The sequence below is a fragment of the Salvelinus sp. IW2-2015 genome, linkage group LG1, assembly GCF_002910315.2.
Source record: "Salvelinus sp. IW2-2015 linkage group LG1, ASM291031v2, whole genome shotgun sequence".
NCBI lineage: Eukaryota > Metazoa > Chordata > Actinopteri > Salmoniformes > Salmonidae > Salvelinus > Salvelinus sp. IW2-2015.
In genome coordinates, this window is record NC_036838.1 from 22,484,882 (window position 1) to 22,505,460 (window position 20,579).

Consider the following 20,579-nt stretch of genomic DNA (forward strand, 5'->3'; position numbering starts at 1 on the left):
ACGGTTCAATACTTCCATGTCACAAAACTCAATAGATATTAGAAGTTATCTTCTAAGATGCAGAACCATTATGTAAACTGAGAAGGGCCTGTCTAGCAGGCTGGCTCCCACTAGTGTCCAGAGACAGTGTGACACTTGTTGTAAACTACAGATGTGAGCGTTTGAAAGAGAACAAATTCTATTTCATTATAAGGGGGAATCGCAAACTCTGTACCATCGTAGTGTGACACTGCTTCAATGTTCCTTTCCATTCAATGTACTTGTTACTTTGTATCTGTAAAGAGTCAACGTGTTCTGTGTGACAGTTTGTTTAACTGACAACGATCAAATCTACAGTACAATACATGGAATGTCCTCAGTCAACTTTTGTTGACAACGACACATGGAAGATAGAAAGGGACATATAGAATGGGACAGATTAGGCATAACTTGTCTTGGGTGGTCATGTTGCCCTGGGAGGTTTTAAGATGTCGCAACTACAGACTAGGGAAGGTTTTAGTTGTTTCATGTAATAATGTCACGTAATATTGATATATCCATGCAGTGTTGTGGAGAAGTGTATTGTTTGTGTAGTGTAAAAAGTTGAAAACTAGACTTTGTTATGATTGATAATTATGCATGTAAATGTTTATTATTAATTTGTTTAATGTAACATGTTTGTTTTGTGTTTTGTGCGCACATACTTGATATCGTGTCTATACACGATGTATACGGGCTGGGCATCAAATGGTGCACGACATGGAATTAAGTGTTTCACAGATGTCTGCACTCCTCCAACCAGATTGGGTCTGTCAAAAAATGTCCTAAAAAGGAAAACCAAACAAACCACTGACCTCTCTGCTTGTTACGTAATCACTCCTCCTGGCATTCTTTTCTCCTCTTGGCATTCAATTATTCAATTGTCTTTATCTTTATCTTCCCTACTGACTAAATCAAGTCCTCCCCACTAGTGTGTGTGTGTGTGTGTGTGTGTGTGTGCGCATGCATGCGTGTGTGTGGGCGCAACATGCTTACACTGGGGTGGAACAACTCGGGTGGGACCGACTCACTCGGTAACTCTTGGTAACCTTTGGGTGCGTTCTTAAAGCATTGACAGCAGTCATAATCAGGCTGTTGCAGTCGTGGGGAGAAACAGAAAGTTGCTGTTAGTGGTTGTCTAACAGCAAGGTCTCATAACATGGCAGTGTTAAATATGCTTCCATTGTTTAGATGAGTTTTTTGTTAGAATGTCAAAATAAGTTATTCTCTAACCCCCATATCATTATAAAAACACACTCGCAAATGAAATATCACACTAGTTGGCGAGAAAGGTTTCTTAAATTTCCCGTTCATTTAAGTAGCTTGTAAATGGCGGCAGAACATTTTCTCTGTTTCAGTCACATGCACATGGGTTGAGAAAAACTCCCTAATGATTGGTGGACAATTGTGCCTCTCATTGACTGCGTTCGCGAGCATAACATGATGTGATGCATTGTACGTAAACGGTGACAGACTGACTGATATACGAACAATAATGATTAGTTGTTTAGGATGCAAGTTGATTTGTAGATCAGTCAGTCTGCAGTTGCCGACTGCAATGCAGTTGACCTTAAACACGGACATTATGTAGGTGATGGCTGCAGGGTGCGGTTGATGGGAAAGAACCGCAGACACAGCAATAATCAAAAGCTGCGTGAGACGGTTGTACGCGTGTACACATGCATATACACACACTCTCATTCAAAACGCACATACATGGACACACACATATACACATATGTATATAGCGCCATACATGCACTCAAATGTATTCAGTTGGCCTTGCTGTTATGATTTTTGTTTTCCTTGATGTCTTTTGATTTTTGCATTGCTGTTTTCTGTTTTCATTGGTCTTTGTCTTTTTTCTCTTTTGTTTATTTTGTTGGTTGTCGGTACATTGGGGGGATGGGGGACGAGGGCATGGGGGTGGTGAATGGAATTTTTTATTTTATTTGATCATTATTATTATTTTTGTGGGGGGGGGGGGGGCTCGGATGGTTGAGGGGAGCCTTTGGGGGGGGGATCTTGAAGGTCTGGTGCCTGGTGGTTGGAGCTTGGGCCGGTGGCTGATAGGTCGCTGGTTCGGGCCCCATTTTTGGCTTTGTGGGAGATCTGTCGACGTGCCCTTGAGCAGGGCGTTGACCCTGGTTGCTTCTGTGGGTCGCTCTGGATGGGAGTCTGTTAGATGACTGAATGTATGTAAATGTTTAGCAGCTTTCACTGCAAGTAGATTGTACATTTTAATTATTCAATATATATATATATATATATATATTATTTTTTTTATACTGCATGACCCTCGTTTTGTGGTTATTGTAAAGTTCATGCAGTCAACATGTAGGGCAAGTCAGATAACTTTATCCAAATATGCAACACACATTAACATTTGCTGATCAGCAACTGCACAAAATGTATGCTCTCCAAACATCCCTTATATCTGTAGACAACTGAATGCTTAGCCAAAGCAAGTACCCACCCATCTCAGGGAACTAGACCAATCAGATAACTTGGCCTGCGTCAGGAACAAATCAGTGCAGGTGGAGGGTTCAGTCTAGAGGTTTGTTCCTAGGGAGATACTAGTCAAACTGAGTGTGACCATAGAGATAGTTAGAGGAGGCAACATTGTATTGGTCCAATTATAGCGTCTGTAAGAGCATGGGCAGCACCAGCGAGGCCATCTCTTCTACTACATCTATAAGTTGGTAAACAAACTAAAGGGTGCATACTGCCACCTGGAGTTTGTTGTTTGAACAGGTATAAAGCAAGGTTGGTGATTTATTTTTTATTTATTTTACCGTTATTTTACCAGGTAAGTTGACTGAGAACACGTTCTCATTTGCAGCAACGACCTGGGGAATAGTTACAGGGGAGAGGAGGGGGATGAATGAGCAATTGTAAACTGGGGATTATTAGGTGACCGTGATGGTTGAGGCCAGATTGGGAATTTAGCCAGGAAACGGGGTTAACACCCCTACTCTTACGATAAGTGCCATGGGATCTTTAATGACCTCAGAGAGTCAGGACACCCGTTTAACGTCCCATCCGAAAGACGGCACCCTACACAGAGCAGTGTCCCCAATCACTGCCTGGGGCATTGGGATCTTTGTTTAGACCAGAGGAAAGAGTGCCTCCTACTGGCCCTCCAAACCATTTACTGCACCTGGATGGAATTATGTGATCCTTATGTAACCCATAGAAAGTCTCACACAGTTGAATATTAAAATAGTGAAAGTCCTCAATGGGGCTGCATGCTAAAATGGGCTGCATGCTAAAATGGGTGTGAACTCATATTACAACTGTAGTGTAACAATAGCTTACTGCAATTGCACTACATGGGTTGGTACAAAGCACAGTCAATGAGGGTAAAAACAACATACTTTTGTATATATATTGTATGTGGACATCCCTTCAAATTACTGGATTTGGCTATTTCAGCCACAACTGTTGCCYACAGGTGTATAAAACTGAACACGTAGCCATGCAATCTCCAAAGACAAACATTGGCAGTAGAATGGCCTTAATGAAGAGCTCAGCAACCGTCATAGGATGCCACCTTTCCAACAAGTCAGTTCGTCAAATTTCTGCCCTTCTAGGGCTGTCCCGGTCAACTGTAAGTGCTGTTATTGTGAAGTGGAAATGTGTAGGAGCAACAACAGCCCAGCCTCAAAGTGGTAGGCCACACAAGCTCACCGAATGGGACCGCAGAGTGCTGATGCACGTAGCGCGTAAAAATCGTCTGTCCTCGGTTGTAACACTAATTATCGAGTTCCAAACTGCCTCTGGAAGCAACGTCGACACAAGAACTGTTCGTCGGGCCAAGCAGCCACACACAAACCTAAGATCACCATGCGCAATACCAAGCTTCCGCTGGAGTGGTGTAAAGCTCGCCGCCACTGGAGCAGTAGAAACGTTTTCTCTGGAGTGATGAATCCCGCTTCACCGTCTGGCAGTTGAGTATGTTAGGTTCTAGGATAACATTAGTGAACTGACGTTAGCTTCATATCTAGCAAAGTTAGCTCTATGCTGAATGTTGTTGTTTACCTAGCTAGCTAGCTAGCTAGCTACCAGTATGTTACATTGTAAAGTGCTGCAGCCTATATGGACATTGTTTTGCCTAACATTAAATTAATTACCACTTTCTCCATTTCTACATTCAGTGTGGCATTATAAAAGTGCAGCATGAGTGGGTAGCTATAGCAAGCAGCACAGACGTTCCTCGAGGACAGGCTAACTAGCAATAAGTGGCACCGGCTTGCAGAAGTTTCACACGAGGCAAGTGCGTTCACGCTATAAAGGGGAATTTGTCTGTACCGATACTCAAGGGCCGATAGCTGATAGACTAGAAAAGGCCAAAACTATTGACAGACCGATTATCGGACATTCTTTACTTTGGACACACATACATAGACAAATACACATATGTACACACACACACATGTCCACACATCATGTCAGTGTTCAGAAGTTGCCACAGATGTCAAGTAATTTCTCTCTGATAAGACACAGACATGTAATTGTCATGCAGGTGAATACTCAAAAGACAATTGTCTTCAACATCCCCTTCTGTTGAACTTACTGACATAACAGCCGACTGAATGGCTGCATGAGTGCCAATGACTGTTCTGTGCACTCTCAGATCACATCTACTGCTTTTTGTCTCTGTACCGTACTGCTATATTTAGCACTGTACATTCTATGGTGGAGTGTTTGCCCTCGCTGCCMGTCCAAGTGACATGAGGACCAACACAGAGCAGCTCAATGGATGATATCACCTCACCACTGTGTGTGATTGCTCAGGACATTGCTCATTGCTTCCTGTTAAACAGAAACATATTTGGTAACAGCAAATAGGGCTATGTCTCAATAGTCTTAACTCACTTCCTTTCCTCACATCCTTTCCTCCATTATCCAGTTATTTTTCTCTCACCTCTCAGTAGCAATGAGGGAAAGAAGACAAGTGAAGGAGGCAAAAGTTAGCGAGGAAATTAACTTATTTTAGAGTATTGGGACAGAGCCAGGGTTTACCTGAACCATAATAGATGGAAATAGACAGGAGAACAAACGAGTAAACGAATTGCCAAATGCCATGCTGTTCAACGCTCTGGTAAAAAGAACATTCTCAGGTAAGCCCAAATGCCTGGAAACTCTCCAAGATGTGCTTTTATATAACCAGAGCATGAGAGAGRGACTGAGCGTATCATAATTGGATCAGCAGTCAGGCTCAAGACAAACTGACAGTGYAGTGAGAAATCTGACGGCTGGACTATCTTTCTGATGCACACAGACACACAGTACCGTACATATTCAAAAGGAAAATGGGCAATTCCACGGTAGCYGACCACGTTTTCTCAAAAACTCTTAAATATCTGCTCCGAATTAAGATTTAAAGATGACTGCCGAAAGAATGGGATGTCAGCTATGACATGACACCTTGAGGTTATTTATTATCTTTATTTAACTAGGCAAGRCAGTTAAYAACAAATTCTTATTTTCAATGACGGCCTAGGAACAGTGGGTTAACTGCCTTGTTCAGGGGCAGACCTACCTTGTCAGCTCCGGGATTCAATCTTGCAACCTTTCGGTTACTGGTCCCACTAGGCTACCTGAACAAATATATTTTGGCTATTGAACTATCGTAAGTGAGGTGGATTTACACTCGGTAACAGAATTGCGGTAATGGAATTACATCATGGTTCCCTAATCTGTACTACACAGAAATGCATAATTATGGATATGAAAGTTATTCTCTTCATGGTGATGTATCCTAAATAGGTACACAACTGTAGAAATATGCAATATCCTCCTTTGCATATTTGGGTATTATTCTACACACTGGCTATTATTTTAACGAGCTCCACCACCAAACAAGACCAAATTTGGTTGGTCCGAACCAAATCTGAACCAATCATATGTCTCTGTTTCACAAGTTTGGACATCAAAATACAGCACAGTAGAGATCAGTAGAGTACAGTACAGCACAGAACATTGGGATCCTTAACGTTAAGAAAATCCCTAACCGAGAAACAACTTCTTTTTTTTTACGTAGATGCAGAAAGTAAAACAGCATAGTGGGTCAATTTCAGCAACAAGTAAGAACGTTGAAGCGCAAGGCTCAACTTCTCTGTTTTGGTGCCCTGGCACCCAAGCTGGGAACAGCGTGACGCGAACCCGTGCACATGGACAGATAATGTGTGTTACTGTGTGAGAGTGAAGTGTTGCATCTCGCTCATCTCAATATCCTAACCTARTCATTGATGAAAGGCTCTGCTTTKCGGAAGTTTCCCGAGACATTATAAGCCAAGAAATTGTGAGATACAGCATTCCATTGCATGATATAGCTTCCGATTGCCGATAGATAGGCCTAGTGCACAGTTCTGACTGTCTGCCCGGTGGCCGACCTGCCTATACTCTGCTCCTCCCCTCTCTCTCGGTTTCTCGCTAGCTTGCTATGAAAGATGGAAGTGAATACTGCATCTTAGGAGTCAATTCCAAGAGGAAACTAATCTTGACAGTCAGAAATAGGAGTCGGCGAATCAATTATTTTGGAGTCGACTCTCCACCACTACGTCAAAATGGCAGAGAAAAGCAAGCGAGAGCAGCGAAGTCCTGTATGGCAATACTTTGAGAAGTTAAATGAGACGGAAATGCAAGCTTTGCAAGGTGGAATTGATGCACAGTAACGGTAGAGAGAGGCACCGTGAGACCCGAACCGTTGCTGGTAGCAGCGCATCTGCATTGTGAATTCACTTGTAATTGTATTTATTTTTCTTATCGTTTTAACGGAAAACCGATACAAAACAAATTATGTTTAAAAGTTAACATTTTTCCATTTGTCAGATCCCTATTCAGTACAGTAGTACAGTAAAGTAGAGTATAGCTCAGTACAGTACTTTATAGTGTACACAACTCTTGTGTGCTCTACTGTGTACTGTACATAACTCTACTCCACTCTATTCTACTCTACAATGCAGTACAGAACTGTCCTGAACTATAACTTTCTTTACCGTACTGTACTTTGCTCGTGAAACATAGATGTATATGATTGGTTACGATTTGGTTCGGGAACCAACCATGGACGTCTATGTTTGGGCCAAATGAAGGCTCGTTTGGACCGGACCAAAACATCTGTGGATGTTCGAAATCAAGGCCAAGAAGGACTTCAACCACTTTTGAATGCCCATGACCGTCCGGTGTCGGTCAGTGCTTAGTCGTGATGGGGCTYGTTACAGTACATGGAAAGAGAGGGGACTCATGGGTAGGTGTCGGTAAGAGCCCAGGAGAGGTGACATTAATTGGGGAGAGTGAGAAGAGAGAGAGGGAGAGAGAGAGGAGTTGTCCAGACTTTTCCACACTCTTGCTTTGACCACCAGACGACAGAAAGAGAAAGCAAACAGTTATGAGCTGAACATAACAGTATGCCAGTAGGAGGAGGACAGTAGCAGTGTAAGGATGSAAAATGGTTGAAAAACATATATATGCCTTAATAAATCAAATKAAAAATAAATATATACACTCTAAGAAAGAGACACCCAATTTGACATGTTCCAATGAACTTCACATGTTGGTGCTCATAGGTCCTTTTACAAGGAAATGACCAAATAGTACAAAAACAAACACACACTTCTGTGTGAATGTGCAGGCAGGCAGACACAGACACTCACGCTTTAGGGTATAACAGACATTTCCACGTGCTAGAATATAGGTCCCTCCCCTCTTTACAGCTCTGGTCAATACAACAGACATTTCCACACATGACCACACTATGGGCCTTCACTTACCTGGATCTATAATAGGCCTATTCATTTTGTATGAACATGTTCTTATTTTCATTGTGTACAATGTAAAAGCCATGTAAACAAGGCATATGTGTCAATATATTACAAAAAATATAAATACATTTATTGGCGGCATATACTGTGAAATATATTTTGGTCATCCCTACACATTGCATGCTCTGTACAGCTTAGAGTTACTATATATAGAGTTGCATGTACGTGGCAATACTGAATGTGTYATTAGGAAATGTATTGGGAAATATAAAATATATGACAGCAGTTTATATTTCAGCACACGGTGCTCTGCTAATTGCAWAAGTGTGCAAAAACAAGTGTCAAATGTCACACCTTGATACTCACTAGTCCTTACTACATCCCACTTAACCATTTACTGACACTTGTGTTTGACAGAAACACTACCGTTCAAAAGTTTGGGGTCCCTTAGAAATGTCCTTGTTTTCCATGAAAACATACATGAAATTGGTTGCAAAATGAATAGGAAATATAGTCAAGACGTTGACAAGGTTATAAATAATGATTTTTAATTGAAATAAGWYTTGTGTCCTTCAAACTTTGCTTTCGTCAAAGAATCCTCCATTTGCAGCAATTACAGCCTTGCAGACCTTTGGCATTCTAGTTGTCAATTTTTTTAGGTAATTTGAAGGGATTCACCCCATGCTTCCTGAAGCACCTCCCACAAGTTGGATTGGCACTTCTTACGTACCATACGTTCAAGCTGCTCCCACAACAGCTTAATAGGGTTGTGATCCGGTGACTGTCCTGGCCACTCCATTATAGACAGAATACCAGCTGACTGATTCTTCCCTAAATAGTTCTTGCATAGTTTGGAGCTGTGCTTTTGGTCATTGTCCTGTTGTAGGAGGAAATTGGCTCCAATTAAGCTCCGTCCACAGGGTATGGCATGGCGTTGCAAAATGGAGTGATAGCCTTCCTTCTTCAAGATCCCTTTTACACTGTACAAATRTCCCACTTTACCACCACCAAAGCACCCCCAGACCATCACATTGCCTCCACTATGCTTGACAGATGGTGTCAAGCACTCCTCCAGCATCTTTTCATTTTTTCTGCYTCTCACGAATGTTCTTCTTTGTGATCCAAACACCTCAAACTTAGATTTGTCTGTCCATAACACTTTTTTCCAATCTTCCTCTGTCCAGTGTCTGTGTTKTTTTGCCCATCGTAATCTCTTCTTTTTATTGGCCAGTCTGAGATATGGCTTTTTCTTTGCAACTCTGCCTAGAAGGCCAGCATCCCAGAGTCGCCTCTTCACTGTTGACGTTGAGACTGGTGTTTGCTATTTAATGAAGCTGCCAGTTGAGGACTTCTGAGGCGTCTGTTTCTCAAACTAGACACTCTAATGTACTTGTCCTCTTGCTCAGTTGTGCATCGTGYCCTCCCACTCCTTGTTCTATTCTGGTTAGAGCCAGTTTGCGCTGTCCTGTGAAGGGAGTAGTACACAGCGTTGTACGAGATCTTCAGTTTCTTGCCAATTTCTCGCATGGAATAGCCTTAATTTCTCAGAACAAGAATAGACTGGCGAGTTTCAGAAGAAAGTTATTTGTTTCTGGCTAATTTGATCCTGTAATCGAACCCACAAATGCTGATGCTCCAGATACTCAACTAGCCTAAAGAAGGCCAGTTTTATTGCTTCTTTAAATCAGAACAACAGTTTTCCGCTGTGCTCACATAATTGTAAAAAGGTTTTCTAATGATTAATTAGCCTTTTAAAATGGTAAACTTGGATTAGCTAACACAACGTGCCATTGGAATGTGATGGTTGCTGATAATGGGCCTCTGTACGCATACGTAGATATTCCATTTCTTTTTTTAAATCTGCCGTTTCCAGCTACAATAGTCATTTACAACATTAACAATGTCTACACTGTATTTCTGATCAATTTGACGTTATTTTAATGAACAAAAWWWWTTGCTTTTCTTTCAAAAACATTGTCATTTCTAAGTGACCCCAAACTTTTGAACGGTAGTGTAAAAATTGTATCTTTTATATATTTTTTTACCTTTATTTAACTAGGCAAGTCAGTTAACAACAACATTTTTATTTTCTATGACGGCTTAGGAACAGTGGGTTAACTGCCTTGTTCAGGGGCAGAACAACAGATTTTTAKCTCGTCAGCCCGGGGATTCGATCTTGCAACCTTTTGGGTATTAGTCCAACGCCCTAACCACTAGGCTAGGCTACCTGTCGCATCTCAGCAGGAAGTGATCTGGGGAAGCAGATTAACGTGACACCCACCATTGTTGGAATGTGTAGCACAGATACATTTCCCCTTTGGCTGTTTCCTGTGTGTCTGATGAAAGCAGCAGATGATGCTGAGCCGAAATGGCAGAGTGCACAGTCAGTATGTTGACAACGCAGATCTGGGAAAGTAGCCCAACTAGCCCAAAGCAGAGCCAAAAATCKCCTCAAAACACAACAGAGACAGAGGGATATTAGACTGCAGCCCACTCAGTCACAAGCGCAAAACTGATACTCATGTCATACAAATACTACTAGAACACATGGACAAACATACTATATGCACACACAACTCCTAACTGAGCAACACAACTGTAACTCATCAAAATAAGCATGTGTAAAGTATTATCCAAAATATGCCTGGACTCAATTCACCACCAGAATTACATACACGCCCATTCTATGTTGCACCATGAGACATAAACAAATATTGAGGAACAGATCTTTATTTTATTTTTTATTACCTTTTTTTTTTACATGATCAGCTCATCAAGGCCTTTTGGTCACAGTGCCTCTTATTTATTGATCGTGCCTTCATTTAACCAGTAAGTCATTGAGAAAACATTCTCTTTTACAATAACGACCTGAGACCTCAACATTTTTGGGGATCTTTGGGGTCTAGGCTGAATTACCGTCAAATACCTTGTGAATACTGGTTCAGCAGACAAATGAAAGAAAGGGTGCTCAACAACAATTACAAAAATCAAGAGAAAGGCTTACCAAGAACAGGTGACTGGCGTTTTGACATCAAGCTGACGTCACTCTGAGGAAGACGTCAGCTTGACGTTGAATGCCAGTCACCTGTTCGCATCCTGTACAATGGATTAAAGTGAGCAATAAGAAATTAATCTCTGCCTTTTTTTGTCGAGTGCACCAATTCCTTTTACCTTGAATTAGTTATTTTGGAAGTTTGTCTTGGTAGGCCAGTCTCACCTTGTGATTACTGCTGATATAAAGAGTTTGATACATATATTTGATTGGTTTATTGTATAATACTCTAACTAACTAACCAACACACACACACACACAAACACCATGCAAATGAATAAACTACAGACACACTGACACAACTGGAAGCAACACACTTTGCTGGGCCATGTGAAGAGCACAGCCCTTCTCTTTGCCTTGGTTTAATATCCTCTCTATTATTACAGTACAGACTGGACTGTACTTCTGTTCCCAGATGTGGACAGACTACCATGACTTTCAATGCTTGAGACACAGACACTCTCACACACCTGGAGGCAACACACAGCTTTCATCTTTGTCTTGGTTCAATATTATACAGGTCTTGGTTCAATATAATACAAGTCTTGGTTCAATATAATACAGGTCTTGGTTCAACATTATACAGGTCTTGCCAACCAGTCTATGGAGGTCTCCACGGCCAGGATCTATAGGGCCAAGGTGTCTACTCTGGACACATGGGAAAAAAGTAGCAGCAGACATTTATTTCTGAACTCCTAACCAACGGGTCTTTACGTCCATGAATGTGTATCAATACTTTTTCACTATTTATGAGGCTATATGATGTATTGTTCAGTAGATTTACTATGTAATATTAATGTATTTGTTTTTAATCTCATGATCTATTTTACATGCTATAAGATTGCTGGGGTGGGGGGGGGTCTTTTAAAATATATKTATATATTTATTYTACAGGTCTTGGWTCAATATAATACAGAATGTGCTGTATTTCTGTTCCCAGACGTTGACCGAGCAACTCTCACATTCCACCACTCCTCCTCCCTCCTCGACCAGAGAACAACGTCTGACTTGGATTAATGCCAGCAAAACTTTTCCTCCTGACTTGCATTCCCTTATAAGCCCTACACTAAACATACAAAACAATACACACACACATTAAAGAGCTCTGATTCACAAATACAGACACACAGCCGCACACTTTCTCACTGACACAAACTTTCCTTCATGTGGACAACACACAACTCTAAGACTCAAACAGACACACACACTTCTCTCTAACCTGTGAGCAGAGTTACATTATAAAAGCTCACCTGTTCCACGGCCACATCCTGTAAGGCCTGATTGTCCCGAGGAGCTCGGATCCAGCTTAGTAACTGGCCCATTTTCACCTCAATCTGTTGTGAATGTGTGTGTGAGTGTATGTGTTTGACTCTGTTCCTATTCTGTGAACTGCAGCATGTTCCCCAGTTGCACACAGGGAAGGGGCGGGAACAGGAAGAAAGGGGGAGTGAAGGGAGCACAGCAGGGGCAGGGTTAAGGGGAAGGGGAAGGAACAGGGAGAAAGGGGGAGGAGGGAAGGGAGCACAGCAGGGGCAGGGTTAAAGGGAAGGGCAAGGAACAGGGTTTGAGGGAAAGGGCAGGCCGAAAGGAAAAACTATATAAGGCCAATACGATTTGAAATAATTGAAAGGTTTGATTCCAAAACGCAATAAACTTACATTTTTCACATTTGTATGAATTCATCTGAAATTAATGGTCATGGGTCCCTTTCTATGTGTTTGTATGTATTATGGCTTTTCTTAAACTTTTAAAACATTTACTTTATATGTACTTTAGAATGTGTTTCATACCACAATATGCTATTTTCAGAGCCATATGTTGAGAAAGTTGGGACATTGAGGTTTCTGCATTATGATGCATTTACATGACACTAAAACATCCTATGACAGCCATGTTAGCTCCCATTAACACAGGGTGTGTTCGCAAATTCACTCCGTAGTGCCAGAGTGCGCTCAGAGTGCACTCTGGGTGTTAGTAAATTCAGAGTGTGATCAGATAGTCCGTTCATAAATTCAAAGCGTTTCGTTCTCGGAGCGTTCACTGGACACTCCCGCCAACGAGTATGGGTGATCCGAGCGTTCTGACCTCACAACGGCAGTCAAGCACTTTTTCCTCGCCCCAGCAAAGATGSATAGACTGTTTTCATGTTATCTAGAGCGTTGGTGACTGTAACTGTGCTGCTGGCAACAATTGAATGACGTTTTCTTGCCGACGTTTACTGACAGCGGTCATATTCAACATCTGAGAATATTTCAAAAAAAAAAAAAGTTGTTTAACTGAATGTGTAGAATTAGAACAACATAAAAAAATATAGAAGTTGGCCCAACTCTCTAAATATATGGCTCTTGCTATATCCACTGTCCAGATGCATGGAAAGTTACATATGGTTTTTGCCTCTGCCGCCAAAAAATWGTKATTTAGCGAATAATTTCCATTATATTTGTCTGTTCACTTTTAAGTTAGGTTTGTCTAAATATTTTTTCCAGACTTAGGAACTATTAATTTAGGTTAACCTTTGGCTTAGTCAGRCAGATGCGGTGATAGACAGCTGTCACGCTGGCCACCTAGCATTATGTTAGCTTTGAGCTCTAGAGTGTCGTGGACCTTTTGATTATTATGGATTCCTTCGACAGTTTGGAGCCTGTGATATCTGTTCCTGTTGGCTGAAAGAGGAAACTTTCTAAAGCTRATGAAAAGGAGAGAGCCAAGATCCAGCGATGGGAAACCCTGCAAACATACGAAGGCTGCAAACAGCGAGCTGTATCACTCCGATAATAAGAATCAATCCATCCTTGACTGGCAAATTAATTGCGACAGACTTCCAATGTCCTTATTATTCCTTAATAAAAAAAAAGCTTCCCTAATTTATACTAACGAAAAAAAACTGTAAAACCCCTATAACATTTTCCCAAAAGTTTCTTACATGTCCAAAAAGAAAACACYCATTGTATAGGCTACACTGTAGCCCTCAGGATACAATAAATRGGCTTTGTGATAGGCTAACAAATTMATTATTTTAATATCGATACTTTATTACATGTAACTGTTTAAAAACCCAATTGGGAGACGTTTTCTACTGGGGTTCTGTTTGGGGTGGATATAGGACGTTTTGCCACAAATGAACATGATTATTTGTCTCTGTCACGACTTCCTCCGAAGTCGGTCCCTCTCCTTGTTCGGGCGACGTTCGGCGGTCGACGTCACCGGTCTTCTAGCCATTGCCGATCCACCTTTCATTTTCCATTTGTTTTGTCTTGTCTTCCCACACACCTGGTTTCAATTCCATCAATTACATGTTGTGTATTTAACCCTCTGTTCCCCCCATGTCCTTGTCCGGTATTGTTTATTGTAAGTGCTTGTGCACGTTATGTCTGYTGTTGTCACGCCCTGACCGTATATTGCTTTGTATGTTTCTATTTTTAGTTTGGTCAGGGTTTGATGTGGGTGGGTATTCTATGTTGTAGGTCTAGGTTTTCTATTTCTATGTGTTTGGCCTGGTATGGTTCTCAATCAGAGGCAGCTGTCTATCGTTGTCTCTGATTGAGAGCCATACTTAGGTAGCCTGTTTTCCCACTTTTGTTTGTGGGTGGTTATTTTCTGGTTAGTGTTTGTTGCACCTGTCAGAACTGTTCCTGTCTCTTATACACATCTAGATGTGTATAAGAGACAGGTACGCACCCCTTACAGAATACCGGACCAAACATATGGAGTCAGCAGGAGCAGGTACCCCGGGTATAGGGGTGGAGGAGCGCGTCGAGGAGCACGCAGCAATGGCCCTGTCTCTTATACACATCTAGATGTGTATAAGAGACAGGTACGCACCCCTTACATAATTCCGGACCCGTATATGGAGTCAGCAGGAGCAGGTACCCCGGGTATAGGGGTGGAGGAGCGCGTCCGGGAGCACGCAGCAATGCTCCACCATCTTGGCACCACCATGGACCACGTTGTCCAGACAATGTACCGCTGGGAGAGACAGGAAGTTCTCCAAGCGTCTCCACCAGCACCACCAGGTTCTCCAATACGCGCCCCTCCTTCTCCTGGTCCCAGTMGGATTTGTCTCTCCCTTCCCCAGGAATACAATGGGAAGGCTGCGAACTGCCAGGGGTTCCTCTTGCAGCTGGACTTATACCTAGCAACCATCCACCCGGCTCCTTCAGGCCGTGAGAGAGTGTCCGCCCTCGTCTCGTGCCTCACCGGGAAAGCCCTGGAGTGGGCCAACACCGTGTGGAGAGAGGGAGATGCGGCATTGGACCAGTTTGAGGAGTTGAACGCCTATTCCATCTGAGGCAGGGGACGAGGAGCGCCCAGGAGTTCACCCTGGAGTTTCGGACCCTGGCTGTCGGCGCAAGATGGAACGACAGGGCCCTGATCGACCATTATCGCTGCAGTCTGCACGAGGACGTCCGTCGGGAGTTGGCCTGCAGAGACACCACCCTCACGTTCGACCAGCTGGTGGACCTGTCCATCCGGCTGGATAACCTGCTGGCTGCCCGCGGACGTTCAGATCGGGGTCTGTTGGTTCCATCCCCCCACACCCCCTCTCTGATACCCATGGAGCTGGGAGGGGCGGTGCGCAGGGAGACCGGAAGGGGTTCCAGCTTGTGCACCATCTGTGGCCGCAGAGGTCACACTGCTGGTCGGTGCCGGGTTGGCTCCTCTGGGTATCGAGGCAGCAGGCAGGGTGCTCTGGCGTCACCCCAGGTGAGCCGGCACCATTCTCACCCAGAGCCTTCTGTCGCATATATGTTCGTGTATGTCACTTTTTCTGAGTTTTCCCCGCATTCCCAGCATTAGGKGCTCGTCGATTCAGGCGTTCGCCCATAGTTTAGGGATCCCCATTGTTCCCGTGGCTGTGCCTTTCCCCGTTCACGCCTCAGATAYTCAACCATTAGGGTCAGGGTTGATCAGGGAGGCCACCGCTCCTCTGGGCATGGTGATGCAGGGGGGGTCACAAGGAGAGAATTAGTCTCRTCCTTATTGACTCTCCTGCGTTTCTCGTGGTGCTAGGCCTACCCTGGTTAGTTTCTTGGCCACAGGGGGCTCTCACGGGGTCGTCACGAGAGTGCTCGGGGAGGTGTTTAGGGATTTCCGTTGGTGCTACTACGGTGGAGAGTCCAGACCAGGTCTCCACCGTGCGCATTTCCCCTGAATATGCCGATTTACCTCTCGCCTTCTCCAAAAAGAAGGCGACTCAATTACCACCCCATCGACGGGGCGATTGTGCGATAAATCTTCTGGTAGACGCTGCACTTCCCAGGAGTCACGTGTATCCCCTCTCACAGGCGGAGACGGAGGCTATGGAAACATATGCCTCCGAATTCCTGCGTCAGGGGTACATTCGGTCATCCACTTCACCCGCCTCCGAGTTTATTTTTTGTGAAGAAGAAGCAGGGAGGTCTGCGCCCGTGTATTGACTATCGGGGTCTGAACCAGATCACTGTGAGGTATAGTTACCCGCTACCGCTCATAGCCACAGCGATTGAGTCAATGCATGGGGCGCGCTTCTTCACCAAAGTAGATCTCAGGAGCGCTTACAACCTGGTGCGTATCCGGGAGGGAGACGAGTGGAAGGCGGCTTTCAGTACCACCTCAGGYCACTATGAGTACCTCGTCATGCTGTATGGGTTGATGAATGCGCCATCAGTCTTCCAGGCCTTTGTAGACGAGATTTTCAGGGACCTGCACGGGCAGGGTGTAGTGGTGTATATTGATGACATTCTGATATACTCCGCTACATGCGCCGAGCATGTGTCCCTGGTGCGCAGGGTGCTTGGTCGCCTGTTGGAGCATGACCTGTACGTCAAGGCTGAGAATTGCCTGTTCTTCCAGCAGTCCGTCTCCTTCCTAGGGTACCGCATTTCCACCTCAGGGGTGGAGATGGAGAGTGACCGCATTTCAGCCGTGCGTAATTGGCCGACTCCCACCACGGTAAAGGAGGTGCAGCGGGTCTTAGGGTTTGCCAACTACTACCAGAGGTTTATCCGGGGTTTTGGTCAGGTAGCGGCTCCCATTACCTCACTGCTGAAGGGGGGCCCGGTGCGTTTGCAGTGGTCGGCTGAGGCGGACAGGGCTTTTGGTCACCTGAGGGCTCTGTTTACCTCGGCTCCCGTGCTGGCCCATCCGGATCCCTCTTTGGCGTTCATAGTGGAGGTGGACGCTTCCGAGGCTGGGATAGGAGCTGTGCTCTCTCAGTGCTCGGGTACGCCACCGAAGCTCCGCCCCTGTGCCTTCTTCTCAAAGAAGCTCAGCCCGGCGGAGCGAAACTATGATGTGGGGGACCGGGAGCTGTTGGCTGTCATCAAGGCTTTGAAGGCATGGAGACATTGGCTTGAGGGGGCTAAACACCCTTTCCTCATCTGGGCTGACCACCGTAATCTGGAGTACATCCGGGCAGCGAGGAGATTGAACTCTCGCCAGGTAAGGTGGGCCATGTTTTTCACCCGTTTTGTGTTTACCCTTTCCTACAGACCAGGCTCCCAGAACGTGAAAGCAGACGCATTGTCCAGGCTGTATGACACAGAGGAGCGGCCCATGGATCCCACTCCCATACTCCCCGCCTCCTGCCTGGTGGCGCCGGTAGCTGGTCGCGGACATTGAGCAGGCGMTACATGCAWAGCCCGCTCCCGTCCAGTGTCCCGCTGGGSGTCTGTACGTCCCGTCTGCTGTTCGTGACCGGTTGATCTATTGGYCCCACACGTCACCCTCCTCTGGTCATCCTGGGATTGGTCGGACAGTGCGCTGTTTGAGCGGGAGGTACTGGTGGCCTTCCTTGGCTAAAGACGTGAGGGTTTATGTTTCCTCCTGCTCGGTGTGCGCCCAGTGTAAGGCTCCTAGGCACCTGCCCAGAGGGAAGCTACACCCCTTACCCGTTCCACAACGGCCTTGGTCGCACCTGTCGGTGGATTTTCTAACCGATCTCCCCCTTCACAGGGTAAAACCGCGATCCTGGTCGTTGTGGATCGGTTCTCAAAGTGCTGTCGTGCTGCTCCTTCCTCTGCCTGGTCTCCCTACGGCCCTACAGACTGTMGAGGCCTTGTTTACGCACGTCTTCCGGGCACTAAGGGTTGCCTGAGGATATAGTATTTGATCGAGGTCCCCAATTCACATCTAGGGTCTGGAAGGCGTTCATAGAACATCTGGGGGTCTCGATCCGCCTTACTTCAGGCTTTCACCCCGAGAGTAATGGGCAGGTGGAGAGAGTAAACCAGGATGTGGGCAGGTTTCTGCGGTCCTATTGCCAGGACCGGCCGGGGGAACTCGCTTTGCCACTCCTCCATTAACCTCTCTCCCTTCCAGTGCGTACTGGGGTACCAGCTGGTTCTGGCACCTTGGCATCAGAGTCAGACCGATGGACGTCCTGCGATGGACGACTGGTTCAGGCGCGCTGAGGAGACATGGGAAGCTGTCCGTGTTCACCTTCAACGGGCCGTGCTGCGCCAAAAAGAGAACGCAGACCGACACCGCAGTGAGGCCCCGGTGTTCGCACCGGGGACCGGGTCTGGCTCTCGACCCGTAACCTTAAGAAAATGCTCTGAGTATTTGAAAGATGGCAAATAGTATTTGAACCCAGGTCTGCAGTAGGTACAGCCTAGCGCCCTGGGCTATAAAGGGAAGGACATTGATAGTGGAGTAACACCACCTGACAAGAGGCCACATCTGAGTCGCTTCTCAGGGAAGTGGACACGGACCCACACAATTATGACAACACACACACACACACACACACATACACACACCAATAAATCAGACACAAATATACATACATGAACACATCCCAACACACAAATGTGCATAATGCACGCACACACAGTGTTAAAATGCACTGACAGAAAAGGAACTTGTTAAATCCACTTCAATCTGTGTAGATGAAGGGGACGATACTGGTTAGACATGGATAGACATGGACAATTGAGACATGGATTGTGTATGTATGCTAATCAGAGAGTGAATTGGAAAGACAAAAGATTTAAGTGCCTTTGAACGGGGTAAGGTAGTAGGTGCCAGGCGCACTGATTTGTGTGAAGAKCTGCAACGCTGCTGGGTCTGTCACGCTCAACAGTTTCCTGTGTGTATCAAGAATGGTTCACCACCCAAAGGACATCCAGCCAACACAACTGTGGGAAGCATTGGAGTCAACATAGGCCAGCATCCCTGTGGAACGCTTTCAACACCTTATAGTCCATGCTTCGATGAATTGAGTCTGTTCTGAGGGCAAAAGCGGGGGTTCAACTCAATATTAGGAAGGTGTTCCTAATGTTTGGTGTACTCAGTGTATAAATCTACAATATACAGCGCACACTCTTAACCACAGAGGAAAAGCACACACCCTCTTCCACATGGAGTACAACTCACACAATCACTGAGCAATAAGAGATAAGTTGTGCAAACAACATGACAAGCTCCTTATGTGGAGGAGGAGGGAGGGGCAGGAGTTCTGTTTCTATCAATTTTCAATGCCAAGTGTGGCCAAGTTCAACCTCAACCATTCTTGACTGTGTTACCGTAACCACCAGTTGTTATCGGCTACTGGAAGAGGCTAGCATTCCACTGTTGGAAGACTAGCAATGAAATCATGGGGAGAATCAAAAGGAATAATGCACTTATTAGCCAGTGAGAAATTGCAATATAAGCTATTACTAGTTCTTAGGTGTGCAAAGATCTGTGGCAAATTGCTTTGTGAGGACTGGAGGCATGCCTTGTGATACATCCAGGCTGTATCACAACCGGCCGTGATTGGGAGTCCCACAGGGCGGCGCACAATTGGCCCAGCGTCGTCCAGATGTGTCCGGTGTAGGCCGTCATTGTAAATAACAATTTGTGCTTAACCGACTTGTCTAGTTAAATAAAAGGTTAAATTAACAAATTAAAAAATTGACTCATTTGTCTTGAACAAACAACTTTACTCTGATGTGAGTTGTCGATGTGACACCTACTCACAAAACTCCAATAGTTTGTAGGTCAGCAACATGATGTTGGTCCATGGTCCAGCAATGATTAGCATTGGTTAAGATAGCTAACTTTTGGAKCTTACAAATCTACCATGTGCTTTTGAGTGGACTGTAGATAAAGGGAATGCAAACAAGTTAGTAACACATGTAAATGTTCTCCTTCCTTGCATGCAGGTGTTGCATGTGCAGGCATCAGTATCTTTCCCTCACGCTAAAAACTTTAGAGTATAAGTCAAAGAACAATACCCTGACTCTGTTGTATTGCACAGAAATATACCTAATCCATGACCTCTCTGTGTCCCTTGAGGTAATCCTTGGGCGGGGTGGGATGACAATGCAGTCTTGAGTGAGTCATTGTGACAAATCAGTCTATGGCCAAAGGGTTGAGCTGTGTCCTTGGTCCCCCCAGTATTAGAACTACTAGGGGTGGTCCCAGTATTAGAACTACTAGGGGTGGTCCCAGTATTAGAACTACTAGGGGTGGTCCCAGTATTAGAACTACTAGGGGTAGGTGGTCCAGTACTTAAGAACTACTAGGGGTAGTCCAGTATTAGAACTACTAGGGGTAGTCCCAGTATTATACTACTAGGGTAGGTCCCAGTATTAGAACTACTAGGGTAGGTCCCGTATTAGAACTACTAGGGGTGGTCCCAGTATTAGATCTACTTAGGGGTGGTGACCAGTATATAGACTATGTACTAGGGGTAGTTCTCAGTATTAGAACTAACTATGGTAGCCCAGTATTGATACTAGGGGAAGTCCAGTATGAACTACTAGGTGGTCAGTGAT

General features: G+C 44.8%; 1 protein-coding gene across 24 annotated transcripts in view; it reads right to left on the reverse strand.

Annotated features, from left to right (window-relative positions):
* Positions 1 to 20,579, reverse strand: part of LOC111962601 (calpastatin) — a 79,290-nt gene that overhangs the window by 38,626 nt on the left and 20,085 nt on the right. For 5 of the 24 annotated variants that reach the window (XM_070443021.1, XM_070443051.1, XM_070443035.1 and 2 more), the window contains exons 1-3: positions 12,090 to 12,226; positions 10,069 to 10,237; positions 1,015 to 1,110 (exon numbers count right to left, since the gene is read on the reverse strand). The exons of 4 other annotated variants lie outside the window; for them this stretch is intronic. In XM_070443021.1, coding sequence (XP_070299122.1) covers positions 1,015 to 1,110; positions 10,069 to 10,237; positions 12,090 to 12,106 — 282 coding nt within the window. In that variant the 5' untranslated portion in view covers positions 12,107 to 12,226. Of the gene's footprint in view, positions 1 to 1,014; positions 1,111 to 10,068; positions 10,238 to 12,089; positions 12,257 to 20,579 lie in introns of those variants that run through there. 15 more of the 24 variants (XM_070443032.1, XM_070443025.1, XM_070443023.1 and 12 more) reach the window with 8 other exon arrangements.